Source organism: Oncorhynchus gorbuscha, linkage group LG23 (assembly GCF_021184085.1).
Source record: "Oncorhynchus gorbuscha isolate QuinsamMale2020 ecotype Even-year linkage group LG23, OgorEven_v1.0, whole genome shotgun sequence".
Taxonomy (NCBI): Eukaryota; Metazoa; Chordata; class Actinopteri; order Salmoniformes; family Salmonidae; genus Oncorhynchus; species Oncorhynchus gorbuscha.
The window spans coordinates 38,878,355-38,895,674 of NC_060195.1; the positions used below are offsets into that span (position 1 = coordinate 38,878,355).

General features: G+C 41.7%; 3 protein-coding genes across 3 annotated transcripts; 1 reads left to right on the plus strand and 2 right to left on the minus strand.

Moving 5' to 3' along the window:
- Nucleotides 1-633: 633 nt before the first annotated feature.
- On the plus strand, nucleotides 634-4,053 carry hopx (HOP homeobox). Its single transcript, XM_046325191.1, has 2 exons — nucleotides 634-1,187; nucleotides 3,753-4,053. Exons 1-2 carry the CDS (start codon nucleotides 1,038-1,040, stop codon nucleotides 3,828-3,830), a joined length of 228 nt encoding a protein of 75 aa, XP_046181147.1. The 5' UTR covers nucleotides 634-1,037; the 3' UTR covers nucleotides 3,831-4,053.
- A 151-nt stretch (nucleotides 4,054-4,204) lies between these two features.
- On the minus strand, nucleotides 4,205-10,207 carry LOC124011701 (testicular haploid expressed gene protein). Its single transcript, XM_046325190.1, has 8 exons — nucleotides 10,128-10,207; nucleotides 9,973-10,003; nucleotides 9,763-9,819; nucleotides 9,445-9,579; nucleotides 8,297-8,419; nucleotides 7,654-7,795; nucleotides 7,276-7,410; nucleotides 4,205-7,043 (listed from the first exon to the last, which is right to left on the minus strand). The coding sequence occupies exons 1-8, from the start codon at nucleotides 10,165-10,167 to the stop codon at nucleotides 6,933-6,935; spliced, it is 774 nt and encodes a 257-aa protein (XP_046181146.1). The 5' UTR covers nucleotides 10,168-10,207; the 3' UTR covers nucleotides 4,205-6,932.
- Nucleotides 10,208-11,026: 819 nt separating this feature from the next.
- arl9 (ADP-ribosylation factor-like 9) lies at nucleotides 11,027-16,138 on the minus strand. Its single transcript, XM_046325112.1, has 4 exons — nucleotides 15,586-16,138; nucleotides 12,463-12,631; nucleotides 12,089-12,264; nucleotides 11,027-11,795 (listed from the first exon to the last, which is right to left on the minus strand). Exons 1-4 carry the CDS (start codon nucleotides 15,781-15,783, stop codon nucleotides 11,616-11,618), a joined length of 723 nt encoding a protein of 240 aa, XP_046181068.1. The 5' UTR covers nucleotides 15,784-16,138; the 3' UTR covers nucleotides 11,027-11,615.
- Nucleotides 16,139-17,320: the final 1,182 nt, after the last annotated feature.

A 17,320-nucleotide genomic window follows, 5' to 3' on the forward strand; every position in this document is an offset into this window, starting at 1 on the left:
GATATAACAAACTGACCCTAGCCCCCCGACACAAACTACTGCAGAAAGCACAGCCCCCACACCACTAGAGGGATATCTTCAACCACCAACTTACCATCCTGGGGGGGGGCAACCCAGACAGGATGACCACATCAGTGACTCAACCCACTCAGGTGACGCACCCCTCCCAGGGATGGTATGAAAGAGCCCCAGTAAGCCAGTGACTCAGCCCCTGTAATAGGGTTAGAGGCAGAGAATCCCGGTGGAAAGAGGGGAACCTCCCATCCTTACAGAGGAACTCTAGAGCTCTGTTAAAGTGACCATCGGGTTCCTGGTCACCTCGCTGACCATGGCCCCTCTAGGAAGGGTCTTGGTGGTTCCAAACTTCTTCCGTTTAAGATTGATGGAGGCCACTGTGTTCTTTTGTTGTTGATGTATTTTTTGTCTCTTGGGCCCCCCACGGGCCTGGGCACAGTGGCTTCAGCCCCGGTAAGCCCATGCATTAAGCAGGCCCTTTAGATAGGTTACAGGTGCAGCTGGGGCAGCAGCTCCAGCGCACAGCATCATGTATTCCTGACATCATCAAGCATATGTCGCATATGATGAGGAGAGACGAGGCTTATCAGCAGTTGAGTTGAGAGAAATAAGCTAAAGGAAGCACTGTGGAAATATCTAAACTTCTGTATGTGTATTCATATATGAGTGTGTCACTTTTAAACTTGTTCATACTCCGTGGGGTCAAACTTTCATTGAATTTCATATAGAAGGGGAGTGTTCTGTTAAACGCTCTGAGAGAGCCACTGTTGACAGTAGTAGAGCTTTCACACGGTCGACATTCAGTCAGTGTGACATGCGTTTTTGTTGTTAGTTTTTCAGGGGCTGTAATTGCTAAGCGATTGGTGTTGGTCGTTATCTCCAGCATTATTTCCTAGTTGCCACTGGTATTTACTGGCAAACGGACGTCATTTGGATTGGAGCTTATACCACGAAGTGCGATAATTTTGAGCCTATATCATAAAAACGACTTCTGTGGCTGAGAGCTCTTTTGGAGAGGGAACATGGCTTCAAATGGAATGGAAAGTATGCAGTTAGCGGAGGACCAGATAAAAATTCTGGAGGAGAATTTCAACAGAGTCAGCAAGCATCCCGACGAGTCCACGCTCATGTTGATCGCAGCTGAAAGCGGACTAACCGAGGAAGAGACAGCGGTGAGTGTTCAATTATGTTCTCGATGTTGTTTCAACAATGAAAATGTTGCGCTCTATGGAGAGATTCGTTTTGTATGATGAAAACAATGTTGCGAGGAAATAAACTGCTGAGGATGGGGTGAATTGGCTATAAACGGCCTAAAATTATCCACACGCATTTGTTGTCAAAACTCAAATTAGGTTCATGTGTAATGTGTCTGTCTTTTCAGCATGTAATATAATGTCAACAATCAAACGAATACCTTGTTTATCTTGAAAGTGAGCATAATTTAGAGAGTTACACATCTTTGGGAACCTATAGGCTATTGGCTACAATGTTGTTGTACATATAACTTAGTATTGATACATATCTACACTGGCGCAGGCTACCCCAGTGTATTTTTTTTTTTTCTCACGCACCATTGAACAAATACTATGTAGAAATGTCCAAAGAGAGGCAATTGGTATTTCACTGAATAGGCGTAATGGCGCGCAGATGAGATAATGGCGTTGTTTTGATGAGATATTATCGACCTCTATTAGGCTACGCAAATGTGTAGCCTAACTGTATTTTGTGTTCAGTGGCAACGATGTCAAAAGAGAATAGCGTGATTCTGACAGTACTGACAGCGCGTGCGTCCAGTGACGGCTCTTTGGTTCGCATGCCATGTCACTGTCCCCAAAATAACGCGAGGACAGTTTTAAAGAGATCATTTATTCATTCCAGAAATTCCAAACATTCTAATAATACATATGAACACCAGTGGTCCTTACATAACAACGTTGCCAGTTGTCAGTTTTGGATACAGTCACAACATACATTGAATTGAGTCAACGTTTGTTGTTGGACATGACTCTTGACTATGCAATAACCAAGCCATTGAGTAACCATATAGTATGACATAAACATATGCAAAGTTTCGGGGTAGGGCCTATCCTTTGCTTGAAGGCTGGATCAGTGATACTCCAAGGTGTTGAGAACATGGTGAAGTTATGCAGACACCTCTATCTGATAGCATTCCACTTATGCAGAGGCTAGGTCTTCTAATTCCGTATTTAGGATGCTTGTTGTAATGCACTCTGTTTGTTTCTCCGTCGACTATACTAAAAGGACAATAATGTTCAGTTTCGGGGTTCACGATCAGTTTTAGGCTTCCCGTACATTCATTTGCTGTTGTTTCGGAGGAAGACGTGAGCTGGGATCATTTTTATACGCACGTTTCAGATACAGTGATGTGTGTGACAGAGAAGAACGTAACCAAACCATTGCCTTGAGCAGATTTTGTCCGGCACATTATTTGCATGATCAAATGGAGGATCATCAACAACTACATGTACAGATTATCTCTCCTCTGCAAACCGGTTTGGCCTGCTCACTCCGCTGGTGACTGAGTATTTCCATTGTATTTCCATTGAGTGCACTAAGTTGGAAGAAGCCCAGCCAACTTGACTAGGCAAATGCGGTTCTGGGTGAGGTTGAGTACTTGGCCCTCTGGCTTCATTGACAGCGGATGTTTCGAACCACCTACTGTTGTCTCATTCAGTTTGAACAAGGCACTGGGATGTTTGATAAGTCTTACAGTACACCTAAGGGAAAGGGCACACCCTGTTACCACTCCCTCTCGTGCATAAAGAGCATTTGCAACATGTTTCTACCTCTTTACAAGGTGTTTCATACAGCACCTCATTATTAGACCGTATGTGCTTTCTAAAGCACACGGAGGCAATGGGGTCATGTGGAGTTTCTTGCAGTGATTTCTCTGTGTAATCCATCTGGGAGAACAAAAATGAAGCACAATTTAGCTATACAGTGTCAATGAATACTTCTAGCTATCTGTGAATAAACACCCATGACAGGTTTGATATAGGTTATTCTGACCACTTCAGGGCATGGACATTTCAAATGAGAATCATATGTAGGTTTTCATTTGGATACCAATTATTCTCAACTGGGGTTTGCTAAAAAAAAACTTTTTTTTTATATTGGCCCACAATAACAATTTTCACCATCCACGATTTTGCTTAATGATTTGACCATCCGTGAAATTCTGTCATTGTTTGGAATTCCAAGTTGTCAAAGAGAATCCACAGCAATGATGGCATCATTCAGATAGAGTGGGGAAATCACAGTTGAGAACGCATTTCACAGTCGACGGCACAGCCAAACCCTGTTTCCAGACACAACTAATTGTCCACAACGTTGTCTGCGTGTAGTTGACTTCTCCCCCAAATGCCTAGCTGGAAAAATACTGCTACAGAAATTCCCTCCTAAAAATCAGAGTTTATTTGTTTCAGTTGAACATTTAGATGTAAGCAGCCCTGGGTGTTGCTTTAGGAACCTCATCGCCCTGCATAAGGAAAAACACCTAGGGGAAGAATGTCATTTCTTAGGAATATTCATGTCACAATGACTTAATTGAGTTTGTAACCCGCCATTACCTCACCCAGGTCAGTTCAGGTTTTAAACAAATTGACCAATAATAAATGGTATTTGGAACTAATCCCCGGTTGAACAATAGTAACAGTGCCGTGGTGTGCCGTCATCTGTCTCTGACACCCCCCTTGGGCTCTTTTTGTTTGTTTCAGAAATGGTTTCGGCTACGCAACGCACAGTGGAGACAGGCCGAGGGCCTTCCAGCTCAACTGGGATCAGTGAAAGACTGAGATTGGAATGACGGAGGAAACCTCCCCCTCATCCCGTTGCTCCTCCGACCCACCCACCACGCCCTTACTGACCAATCCCCACTTCCTTCAATCACTCTCTCTCTCTCTTTTGTATCTAAGCTATTTTCAATTACTGAATGTAAAGTGAGTCATTGTTTTTTTGCCAATATAACCGCCATGTTTACATATAATAATAAATAAACATCTATTATATTATATTATACATTATGGTTGCCTGCTTTCATACTTCATGTCATCTGTATAAGGGGGCTGCTGAATGCAATGAGGAAGTAGGGTACAATGACGGGAAGAGTTGGCGGGGGGGGACTTGGTTGTGAGGCTTTGTTTTGTGTGTCTCTCAGCAGGGAGCGGGATAACATTAGGCTTTCATGGGACTATAAAAGATGTGAGGCAGCACTCATTTTACGACAGATTCTACAGAATCGGCTAGCCATGTAACAGGGAAGATGGCAAATTTGGAGGGAAAGGCTTTAGACAAGTAAGCTGAGGTTTAAGAGCAAACAACCACCAGCAGGTGATGCCACCTACTTGTCGGTTCAGTTGTCCCAGTTTCTAAATATCTGTCTGGGGGAAATAACGTGAAGTAAAGAGAGAAGGGAGTGATATCCTGCCAACAAACTTAGGTTAATGATGGACTGATTGTGGGAACCGCCTACAACAAAAATATATACTAACTCAGGTACTTCTGGTCCTAATAAAACTCTCCTCTCTGTTTTACAGTGTGTTATAAGAGATAGCTGTGTGTCCTGGCTGCACATGCTGAACACACACAGTGGTATATACTGTTCTTCCTGTCCCGGTCTGTTTTGTTTCCCCTGTTCAGCTGACTGTGTAAAAAGAGAGTCACACCCAAAGAGGGAAAAACAAGTGTGTTTGTTGAGAGCTGAGCAGCTTTTACTCACCAATTGCTGAACATTCATCAAGCTCCAGCTGAAGGCATATTGTCCCACTCTTAAACCATTGCATGCCATCTTATGACTTGTGTTGCAGCTGCAAAACAACTAAAAATAAGTAAACAAACCAATAAAGAAATGGATATTTGAAGATCAGAGGGAAAAAAAGTATACTCCACCTTTATTGATATGTGCTGATAGCTGGCAAAGTATATCAGGAAGATAATGCCATACCGCTTGTTATGTCATTTCCGAACCACAATTCAGTGGAATGAAAGGCCGTTAAGTGCTCTATAAGAGGTCAATGTGGTGTGTATGGAATTTGAATGGGCCCTGCATTGTCTGTTGCTAAGAGGTCTTAGCAGGCTTGTGTGGAATCTGTCACCCCAAGACTGGTGAGCGTCAGAGCCTGGTCCAGCTGGCCCCAGTAACTGACTCCAGAAGTGTCCAAACTGCACTCTGTCCAAGACGCACTTTCCAGGACTCAAGAAGCTGCTAGACTAAGAGGATTCACATGTGCTTCGATGTATGAGCGACAACAGTTCTCACAAGGATGACATTTTCTTGTCGATTTTAACTTTATTTAAAGTTAAACCAAAAGGGGCAAGTGAGGATGTCTTGGTTTGTTGTTATCCCTGCATTAGGAGGAAGTGCATGTGTGTGGGGGTTGAAGATGTAGGCCGACCACATATTTTAGATTTTATTTGATCAAAGGGTATTTGAGTGCAGCCTTGAATAGTCAAGGAAAATATGAGAAGATCAATCAAGGCCGATAAGATACAAAATGAACCATGACATTTGTTTGCATACTTAAGCATTGAGGCAGTGAAGAGTTGATAGGAAATAGATGTGTGCAGACAGCTCTTCATAGGGTTTAAGTGGCTAAATGTGAAAGTAGCTAGTTTCCCCCAGTAGTTAAAAATGTGATCTTCATTCAGGTGTTTAAAGAGGGGATATATTTACACACACAGTTTATTACCAATTACTACATCCATAATGAACTGTCTATAAAGTAATTACGGACCGTTTAGAAGCCCTTTGTAAAAAGTGTAGTTTAATATAGCATTGCAGTTCTCTGCCAAATCCAGATCAGTCTCACTAATACTCTGCAAGCGTCAACATCTCATGTAACTGGCGGGATCCAGACAGTGAGACAGCCACCCCACTCAGAGCCTATCAGTGTCAGCTGGAGCTTGATGAACGTGTCAGAGCCGGCTGCCACATACAGACAGAGAACCAGCAACATAGATCAGAGCTCCTCTGTAGGAACAGGTGCCCCATGGGAAGTGAGTCAACCAGTGGGAGGCACCAACGGTCATGACACTCCTCGCCCTCCTCCACCTTCCACTCTATCCCTCTTTATCCTGCAGTCCAAGGTCGCGATCATTGCTGGCTTATCCAAGATTAGGTCCCAGTTGGACGCTTGGATCTGATTTGAAGTCCAGCCTCCGAGGTCTGTTCACCTCTCCGCTCGGGCCCTACACTCATGGCGGCTCCACCAAACCTCCCGCACCGCTCTAAATCCACATAGCCCCATTGAAAGCTATTGTGTCCACTTTTAGGTAATGCTCACATGTGCCTGTAGTGTAACCGGGATTACGGTGTATTTCAAACAGAGGTCACGGTGCCTTTTGTAAATTAAATAGTGGTCATATAGACTGGGAGGCTGACATTTAAAGCTCCTGGGGCGAGAATATGGTTTTTGAATCAATCTATGAGATTTCACTATCTCCAGGAAAACACGCGAGGAATCTTTACAACAGGTGGTTTTGATATAAACAGAGAACCCAGAATGATTGAAATGTCGAAACACATGGGGATCCTTTTATCATACCGTTGCTCTCATTTCAAAAGATGAAAACACATTCTTCTGGAAAGAGAGCCTATTGGAGCAAAGCAACCGTTTGGTTTGGCTGTTTGCTAAAGACAAATGTAATGTATTGCTTCTATGTCGTCAAAAAGAGCTCCAAGCAACACATCTCAATACACATGATTGCAAAACCAGTGGGGGACAAAAGCGCCCGGTTTTCCCATCTCGGCTCTGGCGCCAAACAGATTTTTTTTAAAGCACAAGACGTTGTTGTATTAGAGACCCCTTGAGTACTCTGTGCCCATTTATTTTGCTTTTCTCAGTGGCCATGTTCCTAGTACATTGTGCACCAACATGGACCTTGACGGAGAAGCAAGCTCATAAAGGTGGTAGGTCTCTCAGAGGGATGTAGTCCTTATTAAGTCCCTTAGGAGCTGATAGAGTTTGAAGTCGTGAAGTTGCTGTGGCCTGACGGGCTCTCCTTGACACCTGTTGAGAATGCATGTTTCAGTGAGTTCTCTCCCAAGGATCTAAAAAACTTATTTGAAAGCATACTCTTTCTCACGTCACATCTTTTCTTCAAATTATAGAACAAAAAAAAGTGCACATCACAACAACATTGAGACAATGTTACACATTGGTGCAGAGCATTATTCTAGGTCTATGAATTTAACTGTTTTCCAGCGTGTTGTGTGGGTGACAGTAAAGGCGATGAGCTCACTGGCCAAATGGAGTCCTCTGGATGTCCTCGCTCAAAGAACATTTTACTGTCCCTCAACTTGGGCAGCGAGAGCTGGTCCAGCCTGGGAGTGGTCTGGGCTGTTTTGGCAGCATAGGAAATGTATGTTTCCACTTTCTTCAAAAAAGAAAAAGAAGTAAAAGATGAATCACTGACTTATGTATGGTTTACCAATCAAACATGCAATTGTGAAAACGACCTCAAGCCTTGAAGGTAACCCCCCCCCCTCCAGTTCTGAATAAGTTATCCAAATGTTATCCAAAAGGTACAGCAACAGTAAACCTTTGATATACACCTTTGGCAACACTTTTAATTACACTGAACTGAATGAATAACTTACCTTTCTTTCTAGGCACTTACCTCCTTGTTGCTTTTGAAGTTGAGGTGGTTCGCTTTGGGATTGGCTAGCTGTAGTAGCCGTGGAGTGGTCTCAGCAGTTCTCACTCTGGGGTCTATGTGCCAGATGGGGCAGCTGTACTCACAACACGACGTGTGAGGAGGACTGTGGAACCACAGAGATTCTAATAGTTCTATATGCATGATCACCATAAAACAAACACAAACACCCCAACATAGCCCTCTGCCCTGAACTAAAACCTCTCATCTTTTCAGACCATTCCCAAGGGAGTGTACTCCACAGAGGCATGAATACAAAGAGGCATATTGTTTTTTTATATTCGCTCCAGTGTGCAGGCCTGAGAGTCCTTTCTAGAAGGCTTGAGGCCAAATGTGCGCTGCTGCGCTTTAAGATTTATAAAAAGACTTCCGTGGCCGTCTCTGAATGTCCCAGGGGCCTGACCTTTGGACAATAACCCCTATTATCTCATCATCATCTCCCCTCTCTCCCAGAGCCACAACTCGCAACTGAAATAACACATGTCAAAATATCGGCTTCTTAAGCCAAGGAGGATCTGGGCCAAGTGGCATGCTTGCGTATACTCTAGTATTTAACCATGTGGACTGGGCACATTTTGTTATAGTCACGTTTTCTTGGGGATTTTACCCCATTTCTTGGGAGCTTCGGGACCTGCTCTTGGGTGTTGACAGGCGGACAACGAGCTCGTACTGGGCTGTCTTGGAGGAAGAACGTAATGTCTTCCTGGAGGAGATCACCTCCTCGTCTTTCCTGCAGGAAAATACAAGCAAGTCTCATCATGCCAGAGGGTAAGAAACTTAACCTCCTGTCTCAATGGACAATTGAAAGGATTAAATGCATCACTAATGATGCAATGTTTTAGAGGGGTGAATAGACAGATCGGACTGTGTTGAACCTGAACAATTTCATTTCACATTTATGCGAGATATAGATCATGACACATTGTGTGGGTGACATACCACCTCTGTTGCCTGCAGGCAGCACCCAGGCAGCTAAATTCACTTTTCCGTAATCTCATTAGACATAATGGTTTAGTCAGAAACTGAACATTTGAAGAATGCCAAATATATGTCTCCTATTTCTAGTAGGTTGGTGAGGTTATGTGGTCAAACTACAACCACTTGGAACACTTGGGCATTGTTTCTCTGTCAAAACCACACAAAAAACGAACTGCAGCACATTAAAACATAAATTCAATGAGCACAGAAACAATGATGGCAGCTTGCCTGTGGCCAAACTGGCCATTCATTCTCACTTACTGGCAAATGCTGCCTTCTTCAATTCAACAAATAGCTTACAAGGCAGGGCTTCCTGAGAAGAATTTTGATTGAATGATTTGTCTCATGTTGCTTGCATGTTTAGCTTGGCAGCTGAATGATAACCTACTTTCTTTTTTTTGTATTATCTAATACAGGTCTGTCTAAATCTGACGAACAGACATTTCTCGATTTCGAATTGACATCTCTGTAGCAGTCACCTCCAATGAGGATGCAGGAAATTGGCAAGTAGCCTTAACATCCCCTTTCACTCTGGAGGACCATTTCCTGCGCTTGAGCTCAGAGCCAAATGTACTGTATATTACGCAAGCTTATGGAGCAGACCAATATAACACTTAGCAAACATTTTCACTGTTTTGTGGTGACACTGCACAATAAAATGGTAATGTATCGAGTATACCTACTTACAGTGCTTTTTTTAGTCAAACTGTTGGCTCATACTTTTTTGAGAGTCATCAATAATGTTCAGCCTGGGTGTAATTAGTTTACATACATTACCTCAGGTGGTCCTCCCATGCTGAGAAGTCTCTTTTGTGCTTAGCTAGGTATTGGATTCTCTCTGTTGGAACTGCACCCAGCGCTGAGTAAGACAGAGGCCATATTGACTCCTGATTGCCCCAGGTAAGCTTTGGACTAGATAAATGAGGAAATCAAATAAACATCTCCACTATGAATGCTAACATATAAACAAGAAAAGTCCTTGCTTTAATGTTTTTTTAAAATCTTCCCACTGATAGACTCGTCATAGAAACATGTAAAATGTAATGAGCATATAATTATTTGCAAATACCAATACTCAAAAAGTAGCCTACTTACCAAGGTGTTGTGACCCACAACGTTTTGTTTTCTTTATGTTGTGCAAGTTCCAGAATCCTACAAGAATGTTTCATTTCATTATTCCCTGTTAAAATGTATCTTGACAATACAAAGACAACCAACAACTGGACAGTAGTTGTAGTACCTTACTTTTTTTTCGCACATCAGTTTGATCTGAAAGCAAGGAATTCATAAAGAAAAGAAGTGCACCTGTTTGATGGACATGGTCTGGATTCAAGTCCTACAAAAGAGAGGATTGTTCAGAGAATAATACGCAATTGGATTTAGCCCCTTAAAATTTAAGGATAACATTAAAATGGTGTTCAACATAAACATTCGGACAACATGGTCCCCACCATACGTACCTTTTTTCCCAGATACCATATCTGCCTGATGGAAAGTCATTATAAATGTACCCAGTTGAATTCACCTGCTGGGTCACAATGGTCTGTGTTGTTGCTATGGCATTGGGAGTCCCTAGCAACTTATCACATGACAGGACTGGACTACTTGAGTGTGGCGGGTTGAAACCGGAGTGTACAAGCCCCTTTTGGGAGTGCGTCTATCTTCTTTCTTAAGAGTTCCGATACAGGATTTCAAATGAAAAGTGATATTGGAGGTCAACAATGACATAAATATTTATGGTTGGCTGTATTTTAACTCCAAAAATAAACATATAGATATTTATATTGGAGGAGTGAGAACTAAATGCCAGCATAAGCCTATAGAGAACAATTTGAGCCACGCAGGTATTTATGTGGTCCTTCTGTAGCTCAGTTGGTAGAGCATGGCGCTTGTAACGCCAGGGTAGTGGGTTCGATTCCCGGGACCACCCATACGTAGAATGTATGCACACATGACTGTAAGTTGCTTTGGATAAAAGCGTCTGCTAAATGGCATATTATTATTATATTATTATAACCAGGTTTTTATTTACATCACCAGGTGAAACAAAACAGAAAAAAAGAGTGGGGTAAAAATGAGGTATTTTATGCATAAATGACAGAAACAGTTTGGAGGTCTGTTATAGTCATGCCATACAAATAATTGTTCCGTTGGTTTTTGAAATTCTGTAGTGCACTTCATACCGGCTTATTACTCAAGATTATACCGGTAGTTTTACAAGTGATGAACATGAAAATGAGTAGCACATGTTGTGCTCACATGTAGATTTATTCCTTAGTGCATGTAAACGCTTCAACCTACTCCAAGGCAAAACATTGTTCGCCAAATGCCCAGACACAAGTGAAAAATGATACTTTGGAATTGTTCAGTTTGCTTTGTTTAATTAAATATCACATCGGTTTTAAGAAAATATAACTATGTAGCAAGGTCCCTTTAAGACAATATAGTCAATACATCACGTTCCTATGCAATATAAACAAAAATAATCCTATGTACAACAAAAAGGTCTTCAACATACTACCTAACAGCCATTTGTCTAAAATGAACCTGCATTATGCTCTGCAAGTTGTACATAACTCTACGAGAATAATATTTGATAACAACAAAGCATTATCAATTCAATCCCTATAGGTAAGGATGTTGAGACCATCCTTGAATTATTGTGTCTGAGAGTGAAAAACTACAGAGGCAAGTAAATGATAAAACTCTGTGCTATTGTTCATTTGTGCTAATGCAATTGCCAGTGAATGAGTTTGACCAAAAGAACCTTGTCAGCTTATGGCTTCTTTGGATGTGAATGAGGCCTTTCACTATCATGCAGTCTGTCAGTAGAGATTGTAGCTAGTGCTATCAAAACAAATGAAGGCAAGCCAGGAGGGGGTGAAACTAAACTAACCTATCACCTCTCAGCCAGTGGGACATTCATAGCTGATGACTAGATGGTGAGTCTATCTACCATCCTGCACCATTTGAATGATCAGGTCCCGTGCGTCCTGCACAGCAGAATTCACCCCGGTGTCCCACTTCCTTACATGGGTGCCGATGAGGAAGAGCTTGCGCTGGTCCCCCACCTCCTCCAGGGACAGGGCTTCATGGAGTGTTGTGATACTGCAGGCCTCCTGGTTATCCTGGAGGTAAGGGGAATGACGGGAACAGTATCTCACAAGGATGAAAAAGAGGCGACGAGGAAAGGAAACGCCACAAGACTAATGAAATGCAACTCTTGGCTCGTTCTCACGTCTGTCCTGGGTTCCTCACGTCCTTCCTCATCTCATTCTTAAAATTCTTGAAAAAGATCCAAGGTTACTCCCCTCTGACACTCCCCTTCAACGCGTTTTGAGAAGGAGGCGAGGAGAGAAGACGTGAGGAATCAAGGAAAGACAATTGAGATGCAAGCCCTAAATCAGTATGTCAGTCTCACCTGCTTGTTGGCTAGTACCACTAAGGGAAGGTAGAGGTCGGTTTCGAGCAGCTCGTGGAGATGCTTCTTAGCCAAAGGGAACTGGGCGGCGTTGGAAGAGTCCACCACAAATACGAGCACCATAGCCTTGCACATGTACCTCTTCCAATAGGGCTGCAGATTCTCTGTGCCACCAACTGCAAAAGATGGCATGTTTTTAGTTAAATTCTTCACCATAAGGTATCAGAGCAGGAAGTAATTTTTTTACATTTATTAAACACAAGAAAATACTATGAATGCATATCGAGTGATGAACTCATGTTGGTCCTTCATATCATGGTCATCCAGATAATCAGTAACTGTACTCAATATTTTCATGTGCAAGTTGCATTTACTTTCTAGGAACTCAATCTGCAGGTCCTCTCTATTGATGGAGACGGCATTGAACCCCTGTGTTGGGGTCACATCCTGCTCCAGACTCCCCGAGGCAAAGCAGTGAAGCAAGCTGGTCTTCCCTGCCCCTTCGAGGCCAAGCACCAGGACTTGCTTTCCCGTGGCCTTTGTCTAAGATGGCACATAATAATAAAAGCACATCCAGATACACAAGTTAACACAACCCGGATAATAATATATTTAAACATTGCATATTAATACTTTTCTGTAATTGCTGATCCGGAATCATGTGTTATGTGAACATTTATAAAGCTTGGGCCATGGTACTGGTCATTGCAAATAGTGAACCATCGATTTAAGCCCACAATGAACTTTTATTGCTTCATCTTTACTTCAGCCTTAGTTGTCTATCACATAGAAGTCAAAGAGACTGAAAAATTGAACTGTCACATTACAACAGCATGTGGTCAATTCGAGCTAACCAATGCCTGAGTAAGAATAGACTAGTGCATGATAAAGCAGTGCGGCAAGATTATAATGTCAAGTAAAGACTTGGACCTAGCTACAGTTTGTACACCAGATGTGTGATAATTATGTTTCCTTTACTGGGTGTTACAGGTTAGCTTATACAAAACGCCATTAATTATCCTGCTGGCTGGAACAGTACAGGAGAGTTGAGCATGGTTCAGTGTGTATGTGTTGCGCTCGTTCACCGAGTTGTAAAGGCAAGCAGAGCAGAAACGGGATACTCTTTAGTTGACTGATGTGGCTGGCACGGTAACTGCGGTTGAACTTTGAACAGGAAAAAAAACGAGTATTTTTTTGCATTGCTGAGCTAGTATTGTAACTGACATGTAACGTGTCATCCCCTGACGTGAATGAATTAGCTACGTTAGCTATTAGCTAGGACAGCCAGGTCAGCTCTAACCTCTGGCTATCTGTCAGATAGATAGTAATAATAGCCACCTCATATAGCTAACAGGAGTTGTTTTTATAGACATGTTTTGTAGCCTTTGTTTGGTCCCGTTTCAACAGGAGTAAATTAACTTGGCTAGCTTTCGCCAGTTGATGTACAGATAAGAGAGAGCTGGCCAAAAGTTGGCTAAAGTTAGCTATTATTTTTGCCTCAATCACACTAGATCTGAATCAAATGATGGAACCATCAGCCAAACGATTGAAGATTTATATTCTGGCATTTTTTTCAGTGCAATGTACGTTTTTATTAGTCATTATGGCAATGTAATGTTATTGATCTGTCAGTTCCCGAGCGAATTCCCTACTTTTCACACTTACACAGTAATAAACCGCTATAAGGTTAAAGGATTCACTGTCATGGTGCACAGTAGAGGTCTGCGCAGGACCGATTTCATCATTCCGCTCCCGAACCCCATCCGCAGCTTTTCAAACCGGAATCCGCGTCAGCTGTTGGCTTTCTGTTCGACTCCCACCCGCTACCCCAAGAACTGGTCCCAAACCCAACTGCAGTCCCGCAATGTTATTTTAGGCGTATGTGACGCAGCTCACATGCCAGCCATTGTCCCATTAATTTTGCGCCCTATAGGGAATATCAAATGCAAAAATTACTTAAGAAATTGTTTAAATTCCTAGAGATTCTTATATTAGACTATCTGTATTACTGGGCTATATCGGCCAATATGCTAGATGTAGTTTGATAACTGCCCGTGCTCCTCCGCCCATGTATAGGCTATAGCCTACTCTATTTAATTGAGACCACACCTGATCTCACAGGTATGTCTACTGAACTGGATGCAGCAAGAATGATGACAGCGACACATACTACATTTTTCATAGGCCTATATGATATAGCCTAGCTTTTCGGAGGACACTTTGCAGGCAGAGACAAATAAATGGTTAATAAATCATTATTGAAAATGAAAAGGTGCAATGCTCGCTCACCATTGTAGCCTAATTAATGTGCGAGTTGTGCCTTTTCTTTTTCAATGATGATTCCATTTTTTGATTGCACGTTGACTCACATTGAGCACCCTCCTTTACTCCATTATCAAGCCTATTTATTTACAGACAATTTAGTAAACTACAGTCTAATCATATTTAAGTTAATTTCATATTTAAATTAACTGCCACGTAATTCCCCACCCATGTATGCAGCTTACTCTATTTCACACATACTAAGCGTACTTGAACTCTCATTATCAACTAGGAGAGGTAGGCCACTTAAGAATGGCAGGATCTTGAAGCAGCGAATTCTGTGTGTGTGTGAATAATGCGAAAAATGTGATTTTAATACAATAGGTAGGCTAACGCATACAAAGCAGAAAGAGGACTGTTTCCAAATAATCGGTGGATACAAAAATGCTTTCATCCAAAAGTAATCCGTCTGACCGCCCACAGAATGAAAAATGCAGACCGCGCCACAATGATCTCTGACGGGGCCCGCAGGTCTCAGCAGGGTCAAACAGCCAGAGAAGACCAGTTTGTGATGGAACGGAGGTGAATTTTAAACCAATAGTCTAACAACCAATACAGACTTTTGATTGTTTTTATTAAGACATCCTCAATGATCAAATTTCAGCCAGACCGACCAGCCAGCCCAAGCAGCCTGCACAACTGACCCACACCAGTCTAACTCAACTCTCTCCCAACACAATTTCCTTCCCAGTTCCCACCATTCATTTTTTTAAATTCCCAAAGGAAAATGTTTGAAAATAAAATATTGACCTAATTCAGTCTTATCACTTAAACATATTTAATAATGACCTCTCACCTAGCTTGATAACTGTGGGCATTTTTTATTACGTTTTGTTCAAATAGAGAAAGCATATTCGATTATGTAAAAATGCAGGAAATTAGCTTTAGATGCCCCAAAAAGTTCCGCCAGGTTATGCCCTCCCCCACTTCTAAAACCAAAGTGGCGCCCTTGTATATAGATATATTGCCTATCTGTGGACCCTATTTGTTATAAACTGCCCAGAATATTTGCCTCTAGTTTACAAGTCTCTAGTTTGAAAAGTCTAACTTGTTTAATATCTTCACAAGTACTTTTCTGTGGCGGTGAGGTAATTTCCAATAGCAACCACAAACATCCGTCAAGTAGGCGTGCCTCAAAATATACATTTCGTAAGCATAATACGAACAAAAAGTACCTCTGTTACGATTGTTGGTGTTTGCTGTGCGGCTTCTGGTGCTTTTTGTGCAGTTTTTTTCCTAGTCTGCTTTCCTATTTTCTCTGGTTCTTGCTTTGGCTTTTCCCCCGAAGACGCATAAGTCCAGATGACATACGCAACTCCTCCGGTTAATGCAAGAGCAAGACCCACGACCGCAGCTTCTCTGACAACAGGCATGTTCGAAACAATGTTAGGAAATCTCGGAGAACTGTTTCACATGTCTTTATACATCGTGATAATCGTTACCTATCAATAAGTTTGCATCCCCCCAGTTACAACAAGTAGATTAAGTTCTCAATGCGATCGATAGGGGATATCCGGGGGCTTAGAGCACACAGGAAGTAACGTTAAAGCGCATACAGAAAATAATGTTTGCAGGAGCTACAATATATGAATATATAGAGATACAATATAATACATTTTCTAAATAAAAAAACAAAACGCAAGACATGAACGTTCTACAATGCAGCCAGTCACTGCTACATTACACTCGAACTGCCGAGAAGACTTAATTTTCTCGAGAGTTGTTTCGGCTCATCAGTTTGATTGACATGTAGAGACTTTATACAAGTACCTTCAAGGGGGCGTATGGCTGCGTTTACACAGGCAGCCCAATTCTGATATTTTTACAAAATATCTTCTTCAGAGCTGATCTGATTGGTCCAATTGGTGAAACAATAACCGAATTGAGCTGCATGTCTAAACGCAGTAGTAGCATCACAATTGAAAAGGTAGGACTGAAAAATAACATATAGAAAATCAGCAACATGAATGATGCAGCTAAATTATTTTTTCTTGTTTGCATTTTCATAGTAAGTCCACCAGGCAGCGCTTGATATCAAAGAGGGAACACTGCGTACAATGCTGATGAACAATGCTGATGAGATGCTCAATGATCAAAAAACAGGGTAAAAACTAATGACAAATATACACTAGACTGACAGGGAGGGTTGTGTTGAAGCCACCCTGCTTCCATCTTAGCACTAAATTGGTTTAAAAAAACATGTTAGAAGCTTTAGAAATGCATTTATTCATCTCTACATTTTTTTTACATGTTTATTTTAGTACAGACACCTTTAATGCATACTTATATTACACTGTGAGCTAAACATAAAATATATTTTTAAATCCTTTATGGCAATTTTAAAAAAAAAATACTAATGTTACTGTCCCCACTACAACAAGACATGTATTTTTGTCCTTGAAACATTGAATTGAAATACTGTAGAATTCAATTTAATTCCTTTGAAGGACTGCTCTTCTGAGTGCCAATATGTCTGACCGGTGGCTTTATAGCCACTCATTGGCCAATAAATACAATAGAAATCCAGGATTTACAGTGCATTCAGAAAGTATTGAGACCCCTGGACCCTTTCCACATTTTGTTACGTTACAGCCTTAGTCTAAAATTAATTAAATAGTTTTTTTTCATTATGAATCTACACACAATACCCCTTAATGACATAGCAAAAACAGTTTAGACATTTTTGCAAAAAACTGAAATATCACATTTACATAACTATTCAGACCCTTTACTCAGTACTTTGTTGAAGCATTTTTGCAAGTGATTACAGCCGAGTCTACTTGGGTATGATGCTACAAGCTTGGCACACCTGTATTTGGAGAGTTTCTCCTATTCTTCTCTGCAGATCCTCTCAAGCCCTGTCAGGTTGGATGTGGAGTATCGCTGCACAGCCATTTTCAGGTCTCTCCA

Bases quoted from the DNA above. Each gene is read 5' to 3' on its own strand.
- hopx (XM_046325191.1), top strand. From the start codon at position 1,038: ATGGCTTCAAATGGAATGGAAAGTATGCAGTTAGCGGAGGACCAGATA. The intron at 1,188-3,752 runs GTGAGTGTTCAA...TGTTTGTTTCAG, and splicing joins TAACCGAGGAAGAGACAGCG to AAATGGTTTCGGCTACGCAA.
- LOC124011701 (XM_046325190.1), bottom strand. From the start codon at position 10,167: ATGACTTTCCATCAGGCAGATATGGTATCTGGGAAAAAAG. The intron at 9,820-9,972 runs GTGCACTTCTTT...ACATTCTTGTAG, and splicing joins AGACCATGTCCATCAAACAG to GATTCTGGAACTTGCACAAC. The intron at 7,411-7,653 runs GTAAGTGCCTAG...TCTTTTTTGAAG, and splicing joins ACTTCAAAAGCAACAAGGAG to AAAGTGGAAACATACATTTC.
- arl9 (XM_046325112.1), bottom strand. From the start codon at position 15,783: ATGCCTGTTGTCAGAGAAGCTGCGGTCGTGGGTCTTGCTCTTGCATTA. The intron at 12,632-15,585 runs GTACTTTTTGTT...GTGCCATCTTAG, and splicing joins CACCAACAATCGTAACAGAG to ACAAAGGCCACGGGAAAGCA. The intron at 12,265-12,462 runs GTAAATGCAACT...CATCTTTTGCAG, and splicing joins GCAGATTGAGTTCCTAGAAA to TTGGTGGCACAGAGAATCTG.